The sequence below is a fragment of the Aquila chrysaetos genome, chromosome 24, assembly GCF_900496995.4.
Source record: "Aquila chrysaetos chrysaetos chromosome 24, bAquChr1.4, whole genome shotgun sequence".
Classification (NCBI taxonomy): Eukaryota; Metazoa; Chordata; class Aves; order Accipitriformes; family Accipitridae; genus Aquila; species Aquila chrysaetos.
In genome coordinates this window covers 18,566,469-18,591,701 of record NC_044027.1, presented here as the reverse complement: position 1 = coordinate 18,591,701, position 25,233 = coordinate 18,566,469, and the positions used below count along the sequence as shown (strand labels likewise).

At 44.8% G+C, this 25,233-nt stretch overlaps 3 protein-coding genes across 5 annotated transcripts in view; 2 read left to right on the top strand and 1 right to left on the bottom strand.

The window, feature by feature from the left end:
* LOC115335122 (carboxyl-terminal PDZ ligand of neuronal nitric oxide synthase protein-like) overlaps positions 1 to 8,476 on the bottom strand; it is a 38,477-nt gene extending 30,001 nt beyond the window's left edge. For both annotated transcript variants that reach the window (XR_003921368.2, XM_030000368.2), the window contains exons 1-2: positions 8,263 to 8,476; positions 4,141 to 4,212 (exon numbers count right to left, since the gene is read on the bottom strand). Coding sequence is in view for 1 of the 2 variants with exons in the window: in XM_030000368.2 (XP_029856228.1) it covers positions 4,141 to 4,212; positions 8,263 to 8,367 (177 nt within the window). In the remaining variant the exon portion in view is untranslated. The remainder of the gene's footprint in view (positions 1 to 4,140; positions 4,213 to 8,262) is intronic.
* A 37-nt stretch (positions 8,477 to 8,513) lies between these two features.
* On the top strand, positions 8,514 to 12,396 carry LOC115335123 (atherin-like). 2 transcript variants are annotated; one of them, XM_030000369.1, is made up of 3 exons: positions 8,514 to 8,930; positions 9,543 to 9,644; positions 10,625 to 12,396. In XM_030000369.1, exons 1-3 carry the CDS (start codon positions 8,514 to 8,516, stop codon positions 10,700 to 10,702), a joined length of 597 nt encoding a protein of 198 aa, XP_029856229.1. In that variant the 3' UTR covers positions 10,703 to 12,396. The 2 variants fall into 2 exon arrangements, 1 of the variants encoding a protein (XP_029856229.1); XR_003921369.1 differs by having other exon boundaries at positions 8,595 to 8,826; positions 9,543 to 12,396.
* A 5,380-nt stretch (positions 12,397 to 17,776) lies between these two features.
* TTLL11 (tubulin tyrosine ligase like 11) overlaps positions 17,777 to 25,233 on the top strand; it is a 52,856-nt gene continuing 45,399 nt past the window's right edge. Inside the window, 2 exon segments of the mRNA XM_030000493.1 lie at positions 17,777 to 18,087; positions 18,090 to 18,293. Of these exon segments, the coding sequence (XP_029856353.1) occupies positions 17,782 to 18,087; positions 18,090 to 18,293 (510 nt within the window). The 5' untranslated portion in view covers positions 17,777 to 17,781.

Sequence of the window (25,233 nt, the reverse complement as noted above, 5' to 3'; positions counted from 1 at the left end):
TTCTCAATTTAATTAAGCCTAAGAAATGTGGAGGTAACAGAAGAAACACATTAGTCTGGATGCCTGCCTCCTCCTCGTTTGTTCATCGTGGTGCTTGGATGGGCACAGCACCAGTTGGCTGTTCCCTTGTGAAATGATTAAATAATCCAACATCTGGCTCATTTCTGAGTGTTAATACCCGCTTAGGTCCAAGCTAGACCTTCCAAACAGACTTGAAATTTCTAGGCTTCGTAGAATCTTAAGTGCAAATTCCAGGGAAACTGATTATGTGCCTTAAAGGTAATTAAATGGAGTGACTTTGGGAATTGGTGGCAGCAGGCTGTCTGTGGGGATGACAGGCTTTGACACTTAGTCCTACCGTGTCCTTGTACAACTCGCCGCTCAAAATAGCTGCATTTCACTAGGGCTACTTGACTGGCTGTGAAGTGCTGGGTAGTGTTGTTCTAGGAAGGTAACAGCTGACTGTTTCTCCTCTGGTCAGTGCTAGCTCTGTGGAAGCTGGGGAACAGATGCGGGACATGGGATGTTAACCTTTCACACATAGCCATCCATTCCCTGGTCTCCCAGGGCAAGATTTCCCAAGCAACCTCAGGAGCTTCAAGGAAATGTTTTGTGTTTTACAAAACCCATCTTTACCCCTAGGCCTGTACCCATAAGCATCTTTAGCAAAGCTTTCCTGTTACTGTTTCAGTGTTGCCTGGGCTCCACATCTTTCCTCTTAACTTCTGTGAGAGCTAAGGGGAGAACTTGGCTATTTAGTTGTTCACTAACAGGCAGCCAGGGGTATTGTGTCTAGGGAAGGGTGACCCTGCTGAACTGGGGAGCTATTTGGGCCCTCGAGAAGGACTTTCACATTCTTCACATTAGCTGCCACTTGACTTCTGCAGAAAGAAAAATCTTGCATGGCACATAAGCTCCCTAGAGTGCTGAGAAGGCTCAAATATCTGCAGATGAATCCACTTCAGCAAAAAGCCAGCTCCACCAGAATGCTGACTCTGAATGCGGGATGTTGAGTGGGTGCTGCCAGACACCCAGACCTGGATGGCCTCGGGCAGCAGGAGACAGCAGATGCGGCATGCTGCTTCTCCCTGGGAGGTGGAGGAACACCTGCCTGCACTGGGTGCTTGGACCTGCACAATGAATTGGACTCTCATGAACAGCAACTCGACATGCCTGTCAGAGCACAGTGTACTTTTCAAGTAGCAAATTTCATCACCTCCCCTGCCAGGGTAAGAGGAGGTAGAGGGATTAGTTTGAACTCTGACAATCATATAATAACATGGCAGCTGTATGCAGCTAATAATCCACCGGGAGGATTAGCAAACTTAAAAGTTGTCTAGCTCTGCATAATGGGAAGCTCAGAACAGCAGCTTCCCTGTTCTACCTATTGCATTTGCATTCCCTCCAGTGGAAGCATAGAACATGATGAGACAAGGTTTTCCAGTCTGTTATGAAATGGGAATCTAATGTGTGACTAATGGAGTATTGCTAGCAATTCTACAAGCATCCATTCGGTCAGGAATATGGATTTAAGCTTTACTATGAGAGTGCATCTTAAATACTCACTGCAAAAGAGCAGATCGCAATTTCAGCAGACTAAGGTTAAAACATGTCATTTGAGGCTCTCTGGGAGTAATGTCCTACAGCCTGTGTGCTCTGCATGTCCTGAAGTCTGCCAGCAGACTGCTCTGCTAACGCATGGAGAATACCACTGAACTCCTCCTGGGTTCCCTGGCATAATTCATATGCAACTGGCAAAAGAGCCCAGTACAAAACATGGGACAGTAAGGTGCCAAGGAGTAGACTTAGCAACTGGAGTTGCTACTTTTCTTACCACCCTCTCTCTCTCCCCACACTCTAAGGACAACTTTGGGTGCTAGATAGCTCAAGGTTTTTTTCCCTGGGGCAAGCGCTTTTAATCACAGACTGGAGACCGGAATCAGCCATAGTAGTAGGAAGGCAGTTTCAGAGCTTGGATCAATTTACTAATGAATAACTAGAGTAACCAGCTCTGTCACAGCCTGGAAAATACAGAGCTGTGACTCCTCATCCTCCTCCCTGGTCCCCTTCTGGAGTGGCAGAAGCAATGAGTAACAGCCTGCCTGTGCCGTGGGCTGCCCCTGTGCTCAGCTGGCTCCGTCACTGACTGCTCCAGTGATGGCTCACGCTGCCTCCTCCCATGTCGCAGGGCATAGGGAGCAGCATAGGAAATGTTGTGCTGGGGCTTGTACTGTGCGACTTTTCTCTTCCGCTCCAGTAGAGAATTCCAGTGGAACACTGGAGTGCACAAAGGATGAAAGCTTCAGCACAACGTGCCCCTGCCAGCACTTGGCAGGGCTGCAGGACCTTTCTCACTCTTGCAGTGCAAACAGGCACTACCACTCACAATAAGATGGTAGCAAAATACTAGTTTCCACCAATAGCTTCTTCCAGTGTTTCCTCCCAGTTGCAACTGGTGCTGCTGAGAGTCCATGGGAAAAAACTCTAGTATAGACAAGGCCTCTGCATGCAAATGAACACTACATAAATAACCCCCATCTTCCCTCAGTTCCTAGGTTGTGTACTCTATGCACTAGAATTCTCTTCAAAGACCTCCCAGTTCATTCTTTATGCTCTAATTAAGGATCAGTGCCAATTAACTATCTTCAATAGAGGAGCATCTTCCGCTCAGCAGCCAGGAAGTGTCTGAATAAGATCCTGCTGTACAATATGCACATGAAAAGGGAAGCCCTCCCTTTTTGGAAAGGGCTTCCAAGATTAAAAACCCAGTATAGAATACAGGATGCCTACTTTAAAAATATTGTGTGATAAGATTAACTGATTGCATCCACGAATGCAGAGTGGCTTCTTACATGCTTCATGTAGCACTCAAGCATGCTATTGCACCGCCAAGACTCTGAGCTAGATACCATCGTGTCAGTTGCAGGTGTGAAAACAGAACGTAACACTTTCTAGAAACTGATATTAAAATACTGTCTGCTTTTTCTTAGGAGGGTGTTATCTAGTCAAACATCAGCAGAAGTGCAGTGTCAAATCTGATGCTAAATATTGATTCAGATAAAAAATTACCAATAGTTACTCCAGCATCTAAACTGCCCCAGTAGTCCTCACCTATTGCCTTTGCTTCCTATAGATATTCACCTGTTCCATAAATAACCAGGCAATTTAGATTGCTGCTGCACTGTGTTCCGAGCGAGAGCTGTGCTAATAGTCTGAGCAGGCAAAGGCAGGGGAATGTAATTTCTGAGCTTGGCTGGAGATGAATACATCAGCTCCCCAGCCAGTTACAGGCTAAGTTTAAAAAGCGCTATTCTAAACGAAAATTAGATGGTTAAACACTGCGGGGGGGGGGGGGGAAATAGGATAATCCCTTCAAAGCTTTAAATGGAAGATTCTCAAACCTGCTTCAGCTGATGTGAGACATATGAACTGTCTCAGAATTAAGACCCCTGCAAAACTTCAGCCAGGTACACCACCTGCACTTTTGGGGTAGATACGCTTGAACTGCCACCACTGCCACTGAAGCTAGCCACCCAGATAATTGTAGCTACATCTGGTGACCATTCACAGGCTGTTCTGAAGAATAAAGGGCTACAGGAGGAAGAGCACAGACTTGATGGGAAACAGGAACTGTAAAACTGTATTGGAGGATGGGGGAAAGCAGCAAATTATTCCATGAGCAGCAGAATCCATAAAGTCTAGTCTGATGGGATTTACATCCGTAACATCTGCCAGGCCACTGATATTTCAATATATAATAACATAATATATTTAGACCTGTCAATGAATTTGAGTGCTTTTGTGGAGCAGATGGTGTACATCTCATTTTTCACACACACAAAAACCCGAACAGGCTAAATAAATCTCTTGGGTTCAAGGAGAATCCCCATACCTGCTCAGTGGAGACTAGGGTTTTACGTTTGAGTTTTCCTAACCGATCCCTTTGCAAAGAGCAGGGGAAGGGTCTATCCTAATATGCCTTCGGAATTTCTGGAGAAGCTTGTTACAATCTTGATTGTGCTGAGATTTGAGCTCCAGATAGGAAAGGAGGGGAGGAATGCAGAACAGCACACTGCAACCAAGTCATTCCAGTGAAAGTAACCTTTTATTCCATGTGGGGTTCAGCTCTTTTGAACTTACCCGAATCCTTCTCATGGCTGCCACAATCTCCACGCGGCTGTTGGGTCTGGGTACATCCAAGCTACCGATGTACTGAAAGACAAAACAGTGAGATATCTGTAAAGTAATGCACAAGTTAATGGTGTAGCCTGCTTCAAAACAAACAGCATCTCTCATTAATTTAGTCCCTGCTTGGTTAGACTCTCTTCACCCAGGACATGATATGAGTATCTGTTGTGGATAATGTTATCAAAGTCAGGGAGAAGTTCATGGATTTCTAACGTCAGGTGTGAGCCTCTGACCTCATTCATATTCTGGATGTGCCTTTACTAGTGCTTTGCAGGGCAATGTCTGTTGCTAAGTCATGATCTAGTGGGTCTGAAAATGGGACTGTCCATCCCTTGTCATTCCTCACTACACCTGCTTTTAAAAGACTCAAAGCTAAAAGCACATAAGAATTGGAAAGTTACCCGGATGTGCAACAACTAGCTTTCCTGGAAAAGGTTCGTGATTCTGGCCTAACTTCTCAGTCTGGACCATCTTCCCTCTGGACACCACTGTCCCTGCTTGGGTGGACCAGCTCAGCTGTCTGCACAAATCCTGGTAAACCCACTCAAATCTGCATCCTACACCAGCTGTTTTTAACTATGCTTATGGGAGCTGCAGTCCTAAACAAGCTGCCTGGCTGAGCTGTGATAGCGGCTGCCCTTGGCACTGGGTGTCTGCATTTAAGTGTAAGCATCAGTCCCAGCAGGGCCCCTTACCTGAGGGCTGCGACGCAGGCAGACGGCAGGTTGCCAGCACCTCCACCTCTACCACTTCACCACACCTACAGCTTTCTGCAAGTCGGCTGCCTGTTCTCTTGCATGCAATGGCAGTATGCTGCCGACACTACGTGGGTTGTTAGGGAAGACCTGCAGGCAGACAGCTTCCTGCTGCTGGCGTTTCTCCCTCCTGTGCGCTGTTCCCTGCGCTGCCTGTACTCTCCCCTTACGCTGGGTTGTAACGCTTGTGTGCCAAAGCAGAGTCTGGTCGCGCACCTGTTGGCAGGAGGCGGCCGCTGCAGTATGGTGGTACCTGCGAGAGCACACGTGGCACAGATGCACACAAGGAGTGCTGCCCGCACTGCTGCCAAGCGGAGGAGGCGCAAAGCTGCCAGCTCAGCCTTGGGAATGAGGAAAACATAAGCGTCCTGGAGAGTCAGCTCACATATGGAGCAAAAGGCCATTAATGTTGTAAAGCGGTGTGGCTCACAGCTCTGAGGAAAGACTTGCATGTCAAGGGCATGTTGGTGAGGGCAAGAAAAATGCTATCTGAGTGAGAGGGTGCGCAGCCTGATGAGAAATGCCAGTATCCTGCCAGCATGTGCTGGTGCTGGGTGCGGACCTGCGGCTGTGGCTCAGGCAGCCGAGGGCAGGGTGCTGGACTCAGTGCTGGCAGGTTCCCAGCAGGGTCTGTCAGCTCCCTCAGTGTAACACAGCCCATCTCTGCATGGTTGTCACGGGCAGGTTGGGGTGGTGGGGCAGAAGGCAGTTTACAAAGCTTAGTCACCCTCTCAAGAGCATTTGGTTCATGAATTGCATCTGTTTTTAGAGTGGGTGGTTTCAAGTTGTGGGTTTTGGGTTGGTTTTTTTTGTTGTTGTGGGGTTTTTTTGGGGTTTGGTTTTTTTTTTTTTGAAAGTTGTTCCCCTGTAGAGGGGAGGAGAAGGCGCAGCTAATCAGGAGGCCCTGCAAATGTTCAGGGTGATAATATACATATGAACAGAGACAAAATAATTCCCCAAGAGCAGCCCCATAGCTATTGCTGTTACTGACATAGTTCTGGTTTTATTTCTCTACTGTAACGCTTGCAGCTTTCAATGTGTTTTATCTTGAAAAACTTCTACTTAATAGGGCTTTCAGAGATGAGTTCTCCTGGCTCAGTATTTACTGCTCTTTCACCTGCCTTGAAATAAACACTGCAAGCAATCTGAAAGGTCATCTGGCTTTTCTGATGCTTCTGTAAATGCCTTTGCAAAATGGCATTTTTAAAAGCAGTTAAGTTCAGCTATAGCCTTTGGTAAACCACAGGAGAGTCAAACCGCTCAGACCATGAGAGCTTGAGGGCAGCAGGGAAGGGAGCGACAGAGCTAGGATTTCCTTCTGCCCTGGCGGCGAGGGCATATCCATATCACTCCAGATCTGTGGTCTCTTTGGTTTGCAGGCATCTCCTTCCCTGCTCTGTGGTGGCTGTCAGTACAGTCACAGGTAATCCAGATTAATTCAGTGCAGCCAGCTGGCCTTTTGTCTGTGAACAGCAGAGCTGCAGTGGGGAACAGGCCATGCTACCAAAGATAAATTAATAGGTGGGGGCAAGAGGAGAGCTGGTGACTGCTGAGCCAGAAGACATTCTCCCAGTCTCCCTGCTTTGGCCCTGCTGCAGTTTGGGTACTCGCGTTCCCATGCAGAGCCCTGCCAGCTCATGACGCTCTGCACAAACAGCCACCTTTCCGCAAGCAGCTCCCAGTATTGACCTCCTGAAGTTTGTCCCTGAAGATTATAGGGCAAGTAAGACAGTTTGGTATGTGGAGATTAGAGACTAAATGTGGTCAGTAAGATTGCCTGGTGTGAGACACCTGGCAGCCAGTTACAGCCTTGTCATTGTCAGAGTTGCAGCTGACTGATGTGCCCACAATGAGCGTCCTAATTGGAAGAGACAGACTTTAGAGCAGAACCGAGGAAGCATGTTACTAAGGTAATGCAAACCCCATCTCAGACCCACACATCTTAACAGTGTGTTATCCACTCTCTGAATAGCTCTGGATGCCTGAAGCTGTCAATCTGAAGAAGCCTGTTTCACTCAGTTAAAGGTACAGTTGCTTAACATCTTTTAAAAATCAAAATAAGGATTTTTCTTCTCCTCAGCATGGTCTGTGGCATAGCAAATGTTAATTTAAAAGAAGAATCAAAGATTAATTGGTTTTCTCCCCTATGGAAGAGGGAGGTTCTTAAAATACATGATTAATTGTCTATTCAGATCCATCCTATATCCTGCTTAAATCTTACAGCTCTTTTAGCAGGAAAACCAAAATGCACAAAATCCGCATCTCAAAGCTTTATTTGAATATATATGCCCCTTCTTCCCAGCTCAGGAGACAGCGGGCGTGAATTCCATTTCTAATCTGTGTTAGGCCACCTGCAAAGAAGGGAAGGGAACCCTAGAGTTGCTCCAGCAAAATGCAATTCTTCTTGTCAGCTGAATTATAAACCCTTTCCCCATGCTGTCTACGGAATGTCAATTTCAATGGAGTCACTTTCCCTGAGCGATGGTGTGCTGCCAGACTGTTCTTCACGATCAATACGAAATTTCTGACAATATCAGTATTTCTTTCTGATACCTGAAGACTGCATGCATTTAAACGAAGACCGTGCCTGCCCAGCTTTTCATGCAGGGAACAGGTCAGATGGAATGAGGTTTTAAGCAGCACATAACAGTCTGCTGGTTTCCAGGGGAATACAGAGCTGTTACCTCACTGCGGCAGGAACGGGGTCCTGCCCGATGGGGACGGGACGGGCACCAGATCGAGCAAGGACGCACGCCTGGCACAGGCAGTATCCATTGCGCTGGCAAGAGGGGTCTTTCCAGATCAGTTCTCGAATGAAGCGCACAAGGCAGCTTCTGGGGATTAAACAGCTGAAAAAAATACTAGGAAAAGAGCAAGAACCTGTTTGATCGTGACAATTAAATGCAAAGGCTTTAATTTTTTTTTTTTTTTTTGGTGTTTTCTTTAGACTCTCTTTAGATCTGGCCCACAGTCGCGTGGGCTAGGGACATCTCCCAGGCTGAAGAAACACACCGTGGTCGGGGCCGGAGGGGGCACGGCGAGCCCCGGCCTCGAGCCCGCGGTGCCGTCGCCCCATGCCCAGCACATGCCCCACTGGTGGCCGCTGGTCTGCAACAGGCGAGGGCAAAGAGGGCCCGGCGCTGCGGGGGGAACCTGCCCGGGGAAACCTCGGCTTCTGCCAAAGCCACCCCGGAGCCTGGAAGGGGCTCGGGGCTCTGAAAGCCGGCGGGGGGGGGGGACACGGGACGGACCCTGCTGCACCCCCCCGACCGAGGGCCCCGCCGGGCCCGGGGGCTACGGGAGCGCGGCCGGGGCTCACCTTGGCCTGGAAGTGGATGCCGTGCTGGAAGGCCTCCTCGTTGTGCAGCGGGACGCGGGAATCGCAGCCATCGTCCACCAGGTTGTACCGGTTCTTCACCGGCATGGCGGCAGGCGGGCGGGCGGCCGCCTCAGGCCGCGGCCCCGCCGGGCATCCCCGCCGGCAGCGCCCGGCCCCGCGGAGCCTCGGGGCGGAGCGGAGCCGGGGCAAGGGTCCGGGGTTGCCGGTGCCCGAGCCCGGCCGCGTTTTGAATGAGCGTCCGCGGGTGCGAGCGGGGCCCCGGCCCTCGCCGCGGCGCCATTGGCCCGAAGTTCCCTCATGTGATGGCGGGGGGCGGCGGCGGGCGGGAGCCCGCCCTGCCCGCGGCCGCCCCGCCTCGGCCGGCCCCGGCCGCGGCCCCGGCCCGGTGTCTGAGGGGGAAAGGCACCGCCTCAACGGGGCCGAGCGCGGCTGTAGCGGCGCGGAGGTGTCCCCGGCCGAGCGACGTTAGCTCGGCCACACGCCGGCTGCCGAAGAGCAGCCACCCCCCGCCGGCGCTCCGGGCCTTGCGGCGCCGTCGTTCCGGTAATCCCGGTTTCAGGATTGGCCTCGGCCCTTTGGAGGGAGCGGGGCTCCGTGAATCTGGAAGGGAGGTTTCGGCTCGCGAAGCCTTCTCTCTGGGGTTGACAGTAAACACCCGAGGCGTCGCGTTGAGGTTTGGCTTACGGAGGTTTTGTCTTTCTGCGTCTCGGGGGCTATGCCTGCCTGACGGTGCCTTTTGAGTACAGAGGAACAGTACCGTGTCGTAGCCTCCGAGGACACAAAAATACCAAACCTCGGTTCACGGGTGTAAACGTATAGCGAGGAGGTGTCCGAGCACGCCTTGGAGTAGGCGGTGTTGCCTCGGCTGTGAGCTGCAGCACTGTGCTCCTGACGGCTGGGGTTACGGATGGAGTCTCATCTTAATTGAATTGTTTGCTTTTTTGGACAGTGTAAGTCACACTGTATCATGTCAGCAGCACCCGCTCCATTTCCTCTGTTAGAAATTCTAAAAAGATGATGTGCACAATGATCTAGGATCTCGCTGCAGCTCCTGCACAAGAACGGTTAACTAAAACCATTACGTATGTCCAATGTTAATGTGACTTACAGCTCTGTTAGTAATTAGTACGTGCCCTCTGTCAGCAGCCTGTCGCACAGTTGGTGTCCACTGACTGACTCAAATACACTGTCAGGATTTTTGCTGCGGGCACGGGGTGTTACTGCTGTACCTGTGCGCTCAGGGTGTTCTCTCCTTCCAGCTTTGTCTCGGTGGTGAGGCACCGCCGGCACGCAGGCGAGCCCTTGCAGATGCCGCTCTGGGATGCCCAACGTGCCTGAGCTGTCAGCAGGCACCAGCGCGGGTAAGGGATGGGTGCAGAGGCACGTGCGCAGCTATGATGGCAAGACTCAAGACTTGTCCTCTGACTTAGTACAGCCGTGCTCTTTGCCCTTTACAGGAATGATCAGAAATGTGAATTGTGTAGAATCCAAGGGGTGGAGGCTTATATGTGCTCCAACTGATCTCATCTGGGTTCCCCAGACTTAATTTTTGCGTGATCAGTTACAACTTCTTGTCATACAAATAAGTCCCCAGCCGGATGCTTGAATATTGTTGGACACCACCTTTTATGTAGCTTTCACATCAGCAAGAGAGAAAATTTTGGCCACAGCAGACAGTGCACAACTCCCTGTGTCCATCTCAGGAGCGTAATCATCCTGAGTTTCTTGGCATCTCTGAGTACTTGTAAGTCAGTGGGAGATGGGCAAGAGCCAAAATCCAGAAACTTACAATTAAGAGAGGGAGAAAAAGCCCAAAGAATTAATATTGGTTCACTGACTGTGACCCTACGCGTTCAAGTATTTTGTGGTATTAGCAGCTCATTCTGGCACTTGTGCTGAAATGGGTTCTGTGGTCAGCCTCCTGTCTTTGCTAAGTTTTTCCATTCCCAGACAGGCTGCTGCTTTTTTTTTCCAAATGATAATGTTGCATTACCTTCCCATTTAAATATTCACATGTTTATGCTAATCCCTCTTTTATACAGTATAACTCAAAATGGGTTTTGTTTCAGGTATACAAGTACATGAATTGGTTTCTATCCAATATGCTAGTTTAGATACACATCTCACCTGCAGATTCATCAGTTTCGTTCTTTGTTGGTGATTTTTTGTGTGATCTTTATGCTGTTATCTAGTGTGTACTTAGAACATTTCACGGCACTTTTTTTATCTTGTACGAATCTTGATTTAAAAAATGTCTGTTGACCTGAATGAATAACCTAGATTTTGTGTGCAAATGTCCTTGGACTGATTGAGCAAGATTCCGTCTTTTGGGTCTCCTAAGTCCAAAGAGGAGGAGATGCCACCCAGTCAGCCTATGCTTGTGCTTCCTTTGATGCTAACGCCAGCAAAGCTCAACTAGTAAGGGGAAAAAACCTAACACAGCCACTACTGGTGAGTGTCTACATTGATTCTGCAATATTGCATTTTAACTGAGGCATGCATGAACCTGTCATGGTGCTGAGCTGCTGAAAGTTCCTCCTCATTACCCTCCTATTGCCACAAGAGCATTCCTATATAAGTTGGAGCATATGGACTTCACTTGGGATAGTTACATTTTTTAATCTGATTGAAAGAACAGGATGAAATAACAGGAATGGTCTTTTTATTTCCATTCTGGTGCTCTCTAGTATGCTGCAGATTATAAAATCCTTTGGGTAGGGGGAAAGAAACGTCTCATGGGAATCCTGGGATAAATAAGGCAACTGTGATTTAATAAAGCTTGCAGTGCCAGGCTGTGTTAGATCACAACTGAATGGAGATGTTTAATATTCCATGTTCATTAACTTCTGTGAACTTTTTGTAGGGCTTAGCTCTTCTAAGGTTAATGGTTTGGATCTGTGTTTGAGAATTGAGTTTGAAGGCTGCTAAACTTAAAAAGCTGTTAACTTTCCAGTTTGTTTGTTGGACAAAGAAAATTCTTCTACTCCATTGCAGGTAAGAAGGCTGTACGCCTTTTCTTCTGGATAATAAAACTGGGCAAATATGTGGAATTAAACAGTTACACAGTACGTTGTCATGGATTTAGTGTGAACAAACCCCTACTAGCATTACCCCTTCTTGATGTGAACAGTTACCTAAACTTCATAGTGGGTGTTTGCATCAGATGGAGGTACTGAGCTAGTTATTCCTTTGATGTGCAAAGCGCACATAGAAAGTCCCATTTCTCTGAACACAGTAGGAGTGAAGCACCAAAGACAGCTTCTTGGCTCACAGCTTCAAGTGTTTTTGCAGAGAACAGGTTTGTATCAGCTTTTTTTTTCAGGCACAGGCTACCAAGATTTCCTTCGTTCTCTTTCTCTCACATGGATGCACATTTCTGCCTGCATTGACATTTACTCTGCATGGCAATCCCTCTTCCTATATAGCTGCATTTTTTTTAAGAGACCTTGGGTGTGGTATAAATCGGGTAGTGGGTATTATGTACGCAGGGTGTTCTTTAATTGTTTCATCACTTGGTTTGCAGGGAAGGTAGCTGTTGCTCCCGTCTGATCGTGTCAGGTTTCTTCCAAACCCACCTTCACAACTCAGATAAAGGAGTTGCAGAGGCACTTCATGTTTTCCAAAGGAGATCTGGTCTTGATGCCAAGAATTTTCCTCCCTTCTGCTAACCATTTTAAGCACTTATTTCTGCACAGCGGAGCTGCAAAGATTTTAAATGATAAATAAGATGTGACAGAGCAAGAACAACCAGACAGACATCCAGTAATGGCAGACAAAACCTCTGTTACAGGAAATCACTTCCATATCATGCTTGTAAGATCTGAGAGATCTGTGCATGCTTACTATCTTAGCAGATCTGGTTTTGTCATGCAACTTTATCAACATTATTTATACTTATTTGTGCTCGTGCAATTTTTAGAGCAAAGTCTCTGGTGTACTATCATGCTAGCAGACTTGCAGTGTGCCCATGGACATTCCTTTGAGATTTAGCAGCTGAATTCACTTGCTGTTCTTCAGGAGATGTGTATTTGATTGAAAGCAGCTTTTTTCTGTACACATTTAATAAAGTGGCAGAGTGAAGCAAAGTATGCCTAATTCATAGTTACTGAGAAACAGCAGTTAACTGCTGTAAAGTTTCATCAATTAAGACCAAAGGGACTTAACTGACTTACTGATGGCTTTATAGGACAGAAAGATGAATACCAGTGAATCACCTGAGGTATGCATCAAAGCAATAAAACCTTTCACTAATTTCAATGACTTTGGATTTTATCTCAGTTGTATATGATAGTCATTTAAGAGTTTGGGAGTTGTTTTTATGCATAATACTAACAACCAGCTTCTGTCCCTTCCTCCTACAGAGCAAGATGACCTGATATGGGGGAAGGGGAGGACAGCATATTGTGGGAATAACATGCTCTGCTAGCGGAAGCAAAAAACTGTATACTGCAGTTGGATTTCCAAAATTTCAGACATATTCTACTTCCCTTACAATTGCTTTCTTTACTCAAGGAAGCAAAATTAAGCAGTATTACTAGACAGCAAAATCTGTTGGTTTTTCTTGACACCTTAAGACAGTCAGTGATCAAAATTTAAGACGCAGACTTAAGGGTAACAGCACGTCAGGAGTTCTCCACAACCATGAAACATTGTCATACAAAGCTACTGCAAGGTCAGTGTTTTATTTATGTGTTTTTCCCTCTATTGTTCTAGGAAGCTGTGCTCTCCCCTAGTGAAAAAAAGATCTGGAAGCAAAGGGAGGTAAAGATTTATATTCCCCACTATGTAACGGCCCAAACTTCATTTAAATTAATTGTTCTTGAACTTCAATTTAACAGAAAAAATGGGAACAAATCAGAAACCCCAACCATTGCCAAATCTGAACTTTTCTGTATAGGTAAATTATCAAAATAAAGACGGATGAAGTAGTTCAGAAATGTGTTTTGACCTGCAGTCCCTCTTGTTTGCTTTACATCAGATAACTCTCTATCATTCATGATCACGAGGTGATAAACTAAAATCTTTGTTTAACCAGGTGGGCCTGGGGGCACCAACCATGTCCTATAAATGCTGCTGTGTGATGAAATACCGAGGCAAGAATAGATAAATTAGCTACTGCTGACTGAAATTGTGTGATGTTACCCTCTGTCGTATTGGGGATTTGAAGAAAAGAGAGAAAACTCGCAAGTAAAATCCTTGAGTCTCTGAGCCTGCCATGACATGAACTCGGACGTGACATGTGGAACTTGCATAGTTTCAGTCCCCTCAGTTAGTGTCATACGTGTCATCTGCAAGTACAGGGTCTGCTTGGTTAGATGATTATACCAGATTTGTGTTGCTCAAGAAGAAACAGAAGCTTAATGTCTTGAAGGTTCAGCTTCGCAGCATGGCCAGGCAATCTGCCCATCAGAATTGCAAGCCTCTTTCATGCATGGCCAGTTCCAAAGTTCTGTGCAGCAGGACTCGGGAATGAAAAATGTCATCTACAATTATGCGTATTTTCATCATCTTCTATCATGCAAATCCCCCCACCCTAAGTATGCAGCAAATGTTTTGTTTGTATATGTAGGTCAGCCACAAATCTTCAGTGGTCTAACATAAACATTGGAAGCATAGGTTGATGTATACAGATTTAAACCCAGTCTGAAGCGTAACACCACTGACATTTTCCAAGTGGAGTCTGTTTACTGGATAAGTTTTCTTCTGACTTTTCATTTTATAAAGCATTGCTTTCTTACTGATTTGTGAACGTACAACTGACAAAAGATACTCACCGTCATTGCAAAAGGAACTATTAACTTCAGACATGGAGGGATAGTTCTTAATGAGTAACTTTTTTTTTTTTAATAATAGCTTGAGGAATGTGTTCTTTTTCAAAATGGTACATTAAAGTATTTCTGCAAATAATTCTTATTTTGCCGCTGGCAGTGGGCCAGTTTTATATGATATTTTAAAAAGATTGTATGTTCTTTTTGCAAATTACATGCTCCTTAATGTTCTCCTTGTCTTGGCTATCTTTAAAAAAGAAAAATATAGAAAAGAATACATTTATTGTCCTTATGATGCTAGATAAAAGCTAGAAATTTTGATCCAGACTCAGTAACCAAAAAGCTTACTAGAAGAAGTCAAATTTATTATTTAAGAAAAAATGTTACTTATTAAACTCCTAAGCTTGATGTGTTTGCATGTCAAACTCATGAATTCTGTATACCACGAGTTGGCAGTACAGTTCACCTTCAGTATGAGTTGCTTGGACCAGCACATTATCATGATGTGAAACTCATACTGTTCAGTTTACTCTCTGGGAAAGTGTAATTCTTAGAATTAGATTTTCAGTGAGAATATTCCTGCACATACATGCAGAGTACCTGCTAGCACAGTTCAGGGAAACAGGCCGATCTCTGGAGTAAATACTCCAATATGTTACCCATCAGTGGTCTGCATCTGTAAAATTGCTTTATTGCCAGACTCATCCTTGGATCTGACGGTTACCTATGCACATCATAGGAAGGCGTGTATTTGCACACACAAACATCAGGTTAACCATGTCATGGTATAATGACCCAGTAAGTTATGATTTAGGATAAATGAGAGTGAAGTTGTTGGCCTAAGAAATGAGTAAAATACTGTACAAACAGTGTCCTTCCCCATTCCCATAAAATTAGACTAGTACCTCTGTTATATTTGATATCCTGAATTTAACTAATAAAAGTACCGGGACATTACATTAGGAATCAGATCAGGGCCCTTACAAGGCCAAAATACTGTGATGTCAGAATTGAAACATCTCTTGAAGGTATGTGATACTGTGCCAATAAATGTACATGTATACCAATACTCTGCCAAATTCCCTCCTGTGTAGGAGAGCACACTTTGTTCTGCCCTGCCTACAAATACCACTGCCACTGTGATACTGAAAAATTATTCAGAAAAAAAATTCATTGATATTTTTCCCAGCACAGTCCAACAGATGTACAGTTCTCCTAGATAGAATACACATTCTTGTTCACTTGTTATCACAAGATAGTAAAAATTTGTTCTTAACAACTCCCTCTGAGCAAGGCTCGCGGGAAATAAGCTTGTGTTTAAGACCACACAGTAACTTTAAATTTCCCCTCTCCTCACAGGGGACAGATGATCTAAAGTTTCATATATTTTCTCTCCTGCTGCTAGATCCAGCTTGCAGTATTCAGTGGGAGTCATTCTCCTTCTGCTTTACCTTGCTACTTTATTACTACTGAACCTATACTTTACTCCGCTACCTTGCAGTATCTGAATACCACGTACAGTCTAACTTCATGCTGCACACCACAGACCATCTCTATTTATCTCAACATGAAATGAAGGTTTTATCCATACAATACAGTGCAAACCAGGTATCTGATATATTACAGCTTCTCTGGTAGAGAAACAACTAGTACAGTATTAGCCTGTAAGAAATGTGGATATAGCATAATTAGATATAAAAATATTTCTCCTTTGCAATAATTTTGTTTGCTATTTCCCATGTTCCAAAGCCTCTTAATGCCTTGGCCCATCTTAACTATTTCCCTAGCTTTCCTTCAGCACTGCTGACATTGGTGAGGATAGATTACTAATACATGTTAAAAAATGTTTATCCCGGGACCTGGCAGTAAGACAGTCAGAGTCAGGTCACCATTTTAAATCACACTCCAGCTGGCAGACACCAACATCTGGTGGTGGTTGATGAGACAACCAGGATGTGCCCTTCAATGATGGACACAGAAAAGGCACCACGTGGACAGATCAGCCTTGCCGAAGTTACAGGCCCCTCTGAGCTCCTGCTGGCACAGGGAAATGCTCCCAAGTTTTTAATTAAGAATTGTCACAGCTATAAAAAAAATAATGCACATCATTTAATAGTGACCTGAGAGCAACCAAGAGGAAGCTACATGACCCCAGCCTTCCTGGTCACTTCATACTGTGTGACACAACACTGTAATTAATTAATTAATTAATTAATTAGTTTCTTTGTCACCTGCAAGGCTAAAAGGCAGAAGATAGGTGATGCACTGAAAAAATATGGGTAGAGTTAGGATTGCAGGTGAAGCTCTAGTTTGCTGTTGAAATAAGACAGTATCTTGGTGATTAAACTTTCTTCTTTATAAACTACTGCTGACTTGTGGTAAGGGTCCACATGTATGGAATCACCTTAACTGGCACATTGTGTCTCATGTCTTGGTTTCTATAAAATACCAGGGAGCATGTGAGGTGGGAATGAGACATTAACCCAGATGTTCCTAAAACCTGATCTAGCAGGGTAAAAGATACCTTCACACCTCCTCCTGGTCTGAGGAGTTCCGCAGTCAGGAGCTTTGTCTTGACCTTTTTATTGTAACTCGCAGCTAAGTGGAAGTCCCAATCTTTTGCTGCATTTATTTAAATTTTGCTTTCATTTAAATGATTTCTTCTGATACCCTGTTTCAGTCCAGCTCCGTATCAGGAGCACGACTCTACTGACAGCTTCTTCACGCAGAATCCTGATTATTCCTGCCTTTTATTTTCCCCCCTTCCCGAGTCTTGCATCTGAACCCGGAATCCCTTGCAGCCAGGCTGGATTTCCCAGGGCGCAGCGCCACCGCCTGCACGTTCTAAATTCCCTAAATCTCTGGTTTTGCTGCCCTTCAGACAACGGCTGGTTCACTCACACGTTCTCAGTTTCGTTACCTCTTAACTAATATTGTGAGGGATTCATGCAACTGCTGGTGAGACTGTTCATTCCGTTACTGACATTGTAAAAGTGGTTTTCGTATTTTCTTGCTGTGCATTTGACTCGGGCAACCTAAGAGCGTGTTTAAAATCCAGAGATTAAAGTGCCTCTACCAGCATGGTATCCAGCTGAAACTGTGCAACACTAAATAGACCATGGTAACACCCGTCTTGGGAGAAATTTCCAGCACACCCAGAGGATTTAGGGCCGAAGGGCCCTTCAGTCAACATGCCCCACGCTCCCCCTCAGAGCCCAGCGCCGCTCTGCCAGCTGCAAACCCCGGCTTGGGCTTTCCAGGTGGGTTTTGATTAAAAATAATTCAAGAAGGTACAGAAACTGATCAAGCCATACAGTGGATGGTAGTCCTGGGCATGAAGTTGGTCATTACTGGACAAGGCTGAGGAAACTCGAGAGCTGAGCCGCGGCGCCGGTCCGAAGCAGAGAAGCAGGGCTTTGTCTCAGAGTAACGGCACCGGGCCCCCCCGGCTCCCGTGAAAAACACTCCACCACACGATAAGGAACGGATTTAAGCTCCAAGCCACGCGGGCAGGGGTTTACGGTGGCAAAGGCCACGGCTGTCGGACGCAGCCATTTCTTCCCCCCCCCCCCCCGACCTGAGGGCCTGAGGCGCTGACCGCCGCAGCGGGACAGCCGCCACCTACGAGGGTGATTTCCCGCCCGGACGCCGCCCGCTTCCAAGATGGCCGCCCCGCGCCCTTCCGAAATGGCCTCCCCGGAAGAGGCCGGCGGCTCTGCCCGCTCCCAAAATGGCCGAGGCTGCCGCACTACGTTATTGCCGGCGAGGCGGAGCGAGCGGGGTTACCGCCTCACGGCGATTGGCCCTTCGCGCTCCCCGTCCGCCGCTCCGCTCTCATGGCAACAGGCGGGGAGCGGGGGGCGGCAGGGGCACGGGCGAGGCGAGAGAGGAGGGATGGAGGGGAAGGCCGGGGGAACCCGCCGAAGGGCTGCGGCAAGGGGGAGGGGGAGGAGGGGGTGCCCTCCCCGCCGAAGAGCCGCAGGGCGGCCAGCCCGCCGGGGCGCAGCCGGGGGAAGGGGAGCCGTCCGCCGCGGGGCGCGGGAGCGGTGCCGCCGCGGTGCCGGCCCGCAGGGCCCGGCCGGGCGGACGGCGCGGGGCAGGGGGCGGCGGGCCCAGGGCCGGCGCGGAGGGGAGGAGGGGGGCCGCGCCGGCCGGCGGCCCCGCGTCACGGTGGACAGCTCCAAGGCCAAGACCTCGCTGGAGGCGCTGAAGATCAGCCTGCGGCAGCTCCGCTGGAAGGAGGTGAGCGCCCGGCAGCCCCCCGGCCCATCGAACCGGCCCTCAGGAGGCTCCTGGGGCTCTGCCCGGGGCCGCCTTCCCCTTCCCCGCCTGGCCCCCGGCTCCGGCAGGGCCCCGGCCCGGCCTAGCGGTGGTCCTAGCTCCGGCCTTTCCCTCCGCTGCCCGCCCTGCTCTGCCGGGATCTGGGGAAACCTGCGCTCCATTGCCTTGGGGTCTGCCTCTGGCAAAGCGTTTCCCCTTTCTTCTCCTCCTTCTTCCCCTGTCTCCCTGAACGTGCGCCCAAGCAGGCTCCTGGACTCTGGGGGGCTCATCCCGGCTGGTGTCGTCTCGGTGGGGGGGTTATTTCTAATTAGATGTCAAGTCTGGAGGCTGATTTGATTCATGACCAAGAGTGCTATCACCAGTTATGCAAGCCAGAATATGGGTAATCGGATATTATGCTTCAGAGTTTAAACACATCACTGGAAAGGGCAAGAAAGAAACCTACCCCTACGTAGAAATGTTTGGTGTGTTGTGTCAGTTTGCATTTCTTTCCTTTCACCCTTCCCTCATAGTATGCGTACGTGAAATAAGGCTCATGACCGGGGACAAAAAAGTATGACCTGATAGATCAGCTGTCTGATCCGATGGCAAAGCCTCTGCGTCGCAGATTATCTTGAATGCGTGTCAAAGAGCATTGTGTATGAATGAAATGATATTAAACCACCTATTAAAGCATATGTAACAGGCTTTAGCCTTCTAAATTGTTGTATGTAGAGAAGGCATGGCTTCCCCCCCCCCCCCCAGAGCTTGAGTCATGTGTTCTCTCTGTGCTGTGTGAGGATTTCGGTGTCAGCCTGTGTCTGCTGAACTGGAGTCATGACAATATGGGAGCTGGTACAAAACTGATGCTTTGGAACTCCTTATTTAAATCCTGAAGAGATTTCTAATATATATTTTATTATAGATGCTAAATTGTTCTCAAACTGTAAAGATTTTCTTTCCATAATAACTTTATAAATGGCTTTATAGAAGTTGAGATGGCTTCTAGGAGCTTTTCGAGGAACTTATGTAAGAAAAAGGGTACTTGTAATCCATTTGGAAGAGACAAGCTGGAGGGGACATAAAGTGGAAGGATAAAACCTGAGGATGAACTGTTTGTTTGTGTGCAGAGCTAGGGTGCAGCAGCGTGATCTGTGGCACCTGCTTCACTTTACAAAGCTGGTTTTGGGCTGCCCACTCATAAGATACTACTATTTCTGTGCACCTGATACTTTTTTAACAAAATTTTTATGGACTTGGGGTAGACAGTATATTCTGTGTTGTTCCTAACTTCTGAGTTAAATGCTACAAATTTATTTTCTGGAGGATTGAGTGGCAGTAAATATTACCTGTGTTTATTCATAGTGTCCTAAATACCTAATACCACAGATATATATGCTCCTCGTCAGGAAGAGTAATGCTTTCTCATTCTCTAGTTTTCATAAAATTTTATTTCAAGATTTTTGTTATTTAAATGCAGTGGGAGAATTTCAAAATCTCATTGCACAAATACTCCAGTTCTCAACTCCTGCTCTTACAGCAAAATAGCAACAGATCACCATAGGCATGAAATTAAAACCTCTTACGTGTACTTCTCTTACCCTTCAGTGCACCTGTGGAGTGTCTGTCAGCAGCCTTGCTCTATGTTTTACTCGGTAACGTAGAGAGCAGGGGGGACTTCACACTTAAAACTTAACCTTAAGAACAATGAAATTATGTTCAGAGTGCCCAGTGCCATTCCAGTGAGTGTTTCTGAATTACTGATTTAAGTTAGCCTTGCAGATTATGTTGGTAATGAGCCATACTTATTGGTTAATTTTTTCTTTTCTGTTTCCTGAGATTTTACTGTTTTGCATATCTGTCTTGCACTTGATATTCTGTCCTACAAATTGACTTGTTTCATATGCTCTTCTTCCTCTCTTGAATATCTGCACTGTATTAATCAGCATTCTCCTTCCTGCTCTGCATCCCCCAACAGCAATTGCTTTTGCCTTTACTTCATCTTTCTTTGTTTACTGTCTCCCTCAATATCCTTTCTCCTCCATCCATTAGTTCAGTCAATATTTTTCATTTAGTCTGTTGCTTCCTCTTCTGGCTGCTTTGTACTCTTAATAAAGAGGAGACCTAATGAGGAATTTTGTGATGCTTGACTGTATCATGTAGGTGGCCAATAATTCATTCTCTGTAAACAAGTCACTGTAATGTATTTCTGTATATTTTTCAGCTTATAAATAGGTTAATAAGTATGAAGGTGATGTTACCTTTTGTCAAGAAAGTGCTTTCTCCTATCAATGTATATGTATCAAATCAGTTTTCTCTTTTTTTTTTTTTTCTCCTTTCTTTATTTCCCTCTCACCCACCCCGCCCTGCCCCAAAGGTGGAAAGAGTAATCAAAGGGGAACTAATATTAGCTATGACTCTTAACTAGTACTGTTTACATTGTGGAAAATATGAAGGTGAAAGTCCTCCAGGATGGGAGCAAGACAAACTGTTGCCTTCAAGCTAGCAGACTTCAGTAGACACAGGGAATCAGTAGGCAAGATCTTGTCTAGATTTGAAGAGAAAAATAAGCAACATTAAGAAGAGAAATCCCAGGAAAACTCTTTTATTCAAGTTACATATAATTTTGAAAGGTCTCCCTTTCAAATGTTTAGAAAAATAACACTAACGTGTTTGTTCAGACAACTATCATTGGTGGCCAAAGAGCCTTGGAAATAGTTGCACTGTTACAGCAGGACCAGCAGAGGGAACACAGACGTTGTTTTTTGTAGGATCCATAAAAATAATGCGGAAAAAATCTTAGAAGTAGTAATGAAATGCATATATTTTAAATACTGATGTTTCAGGGGCTGGTATTCTACTCTCATCCCTTGTATAATACTTTTCAAGGTGATTGCATCTTCAGCTGTGATATAGTATATTTGATCCTTCCTCCTCACCACTTATTTTACATTTTTTTCCATTGCTGCTTTTGTTTTGTTTCTATTCTTCTCTGTGTCTGGTGCTGGATGTGTTGGCTTGAATATTTTGTTGGGCAGGAGACATTATAATAGGCTTTTTAAAGTGGGCTCCTTTTTATCGATAACTTTTTCTATCCAATGGATAGCATTATTACAGTGTTATATAGGCTTTTGTTTTGGTTTGTTTTTTGTTTTAAGTTGTGCATTCTGAAATCTCCTTGCTGTAGTTACCCTTACTTGCTGAAGAGCTTTGTTTCAGTAATAGTTGATTATTGCAATGTGCTCCCTGATAATTTATAGAAGAAAGACATAATGCACCGTGTGATTACAGAGTTGTCCACATGGTAGTAGTTCATGTTAGTAGACTAACATATGGTAAATGCCATTATAAGACAAAAAAAAAAAATACTCTAAACGTGGCTAATATTGGTGAGCAGTTTATTCTATGGCACTGATACATGAGAAAGAGGTGAAAGAGTCCAAGAGAAAGCAATTTGTCTATTGAGATTCTGTTATTGGAAGCAAATGACAGAACCACCCCCCCCTTTTTTTTTTTCAGCTATGGGAATTTTGAGTAAATTAAATTATCAACCATGATAGCCCTATCTGGGTAACGCACAGGGGTGGAGTTTTTAAAAAGCATGGCAGAATTTTAATGTGCATGCCAGTGAAGCAATTACTCCCATCACTAGATTGGACTACCTGATTTAGTGTGTCAGGTTCTTTAAATGAACATGATATGCCAAATGAAATAATGGGCACAAATTGAGCTTGCATCCTGAGTTTATTCATCACTTAATAAATTATTTCTTTGGCTAGCTTTCAATTACCTGGAAAATGGAAGAAGCAGATGTCTCGGGCATCAAATATCCCAGCATTAAGCGTTTCATTTGTCTTGCTGTTCAGTAGCTGCATGGAGGCGTAGAAATAGTTTGAAATTTTACGCTGGGAAAAGCTGACTAGAAGACAAGAGTCATTTAACTTGTCATTAAACATGATGGAACAGACTGATGTGACCCGTCAGACAATTTATATTATTGGCTTCTAATCAAAAGGTAGAAATGACCTGTCAGACAAATTTTACTATGATGGGTTATTAATTGTGTCAAAGTTATGGAAACAATTCTATTCTCTTTGTGGCTCCTTGTTTATTTCTTCTGACAAATGCCCCCAACTCTGAATAAAAAAAAGATTTAAAATAATTTGTTCAAACAGTTAGTGAATTGATTGCAACCTGAAAGTTGTTTGCCGTGACTGATCCTAGGACCAGACTCTCGGGTTTTCTGCGCAGGATGGACACACAGCAGCAAGGACGGCTCCAGCCACGCTTACAGCCTCGGTCCCCCTGGGGCTGCGACCTCCCCAAGTCCCCGGGCTGTGAGCACCTTGGCTTTGGCATGGGTTAGTGCAGATCTGAGGCTATTCCAGCTGACGCCAGGTAGCCGTAGACAGAAGTTATTATGAGAACAGAGGACTGCTTCAAGCATCCACCTTTCTTTTCAGCTAGTCCCCTGCACCAGGAGCTGGTGGAAAGGCCTCTTTTACCAGAATAAGATTAATTCATACCTGCCTGGCACTGCCAGAGAGCGCCAAGTAATCGAACTTGTTTGTTCCTTTCCAAACGCTATTCTTATGTTAAAGCAAAGTATCCTTCCCAGCTAATTCAGGAGGTGATTTTGATCCCATTGTTGGATAAATACCAATAATCTTGATTTGTCAGGAGTAGGGAAGTTGCCATGCTATCTGGATTGCTCATGCAGGGGTGCAATGCTTCCATTTTCCAGTCCAGAGGTGCTCACTCTTCATCTGTTGTGAAATGATTTCTGTGCAGTGTTTGTAAAGTGCTTTGATATCCTCTGCAGATGAAAGGTGTTATATAAATGCAAATTTCATTCCTTTCATTTCAATTTCATTTAATAAATAAATAAATTGTTCAGGTTTTAGTGGGAAGGGCGTTCTGAGACCTACTACTGCATCTGTATTCTGGATATACCTGTGGAGAGAGGTTAAGGCCACAGATTGTCTTTCAGAGCCTAACAGAATTAATTTTCACTTGTACAAAAACAGATTTTTGCAGGCTGAATAATAATTAAATAAGTGAAGAATCCACTGGCTCTGTTAAATTGGGTATCTCATCCCTATGAGTAAGGAAACAGAAAGGATGCATTGCTCAATTAGCATTTTAAATTAATTTTTCAAGGCTATTTACTGAGGAAACTGAAATTTTAATTAAAGTAGCAAATAAAGTAATTCACTCAAAAGCTTTATGAGATTCTTTTTTTCTGTCATATTGAAAAAAAATCCAGTGCTTAAAGAAATGTTTTAAAGCAGGAAAAAATATATTTGGAGTAAAGAACAAGTAGTTTCTGCAAAATACTGTGGTTCTTTCAATAAGTAAATGGTATTGAAGTCAATGGGTGACGAGGGTGGTAGATATTTCAGAAAAGCGTGTCCTAAAAATGCTGTGGTCAGAAATATAGCATATTTATTTGAAAAAGATGTAACCTAATAGTAGAAGAGATTCCCGTGAATGTATTCCATATGGTATTTAATTAATGGCACCTACATGGAGTTGCAGATAAAATGTTTTTTTTTGAATTGATGAAAGGAACTGGGTCTAAGAGAACAAGTATGGAAAATAAGAGTACCTCTTTTACACAAAACTATTATTATTATTATATGGATTACAAATGTTTGATTTTTAACAGTAATTTTTTTTGCTTTGGATGGTTGATACTGCTAATTCATAGGCCTTTTGTTCTTACTGCTGGAAGCTTGCCTTTTTTAAACCATTTTACTACTGTTAGAAACTGTTGCTATCAGTAATTGGCAGCATTGTTTCAGAGCTCTTCAGACTGTTCAAAAAAGGTTGATCTTTTTGGTAATAGATAACTATACAGTCTTCCAATTTATGGTGAAATCTTGTGTGAATGGGAAAAGAAGCTCTTAAGTTGTTGGAATACTTAATATTGTTGAAATAATTGCCTTGGTCCTTAATAGTTGAAACATATATGCTCAACAAATGATTAATTAAATTATAAGCTTTTCTTTTAAATTCAGGCTATTGGTACCAGAAAAGAATTAATACTGTATAAATTAGTACACATAACTGAATATATAAAAATATTAATTTTAAATTTATTGCAGCTTGGACACCAATCAATGTAAATCAGCTTGCTCAGAAAGTGCTTTGCAGTTACACCTTACTATTAATTTACAACAATATTACTAACTACATGTATTCCCTAAAATAAAGTTCTAGGGAGTAGAAATGTTTCCTGCTCATGCTAGACTGGGAGCACATGGAGATGCCACATGGTTGGGGGTAAAGGGCCACTGTGTGTATTGATGCAATCTGGGAAAGGGATTTGGGTTACCAAACTGCAGAGGGGGAGCACAAATATAAACCATGAGACTGTTGGCGTTAAGTGGTGATCTTTTTAAGAATATGAGTTGATTTAGTAACTGCCAGTAAAGACAATTCATCCATGACCTCTAGTGCTTTTTTTCCTTGATGGTTGCTTATCACCCCTTAAACTGGGGAGGAAAAAAACCCCAAACCAAAACATTGTCAGCATTTATTTACTTCCCAGCTGTAGCACTTGCTATTGCTGTGCCTTCATGTGCTGGAATTAAGTGCTTCTTAATGAAATTTTATTCCCTGTAATAGTATTTTATATTACAAATGAGTCATGCCTTAATTGTGGTTGATAACAAGCTTGGAGTTTCTCAGTACAGATCATGCCTCTCAGTCATTTGTTTTTAGTTTCTAGAAACCTTTCACAGTTTGCTAATGTCTTGAACTGATCAAAATATTCTTAGTTCTGCAACCAAAATATAGAACATGGGGTTCTTTGATAGTCAGAAGACTGTTCTTGAATGGTTTATGCTTAATATGAGCTTTTAGAAAAGTAAGGAATGAATGGGTATTGCCAGTTTGCTTTAAAACCTGCCTCCTATCT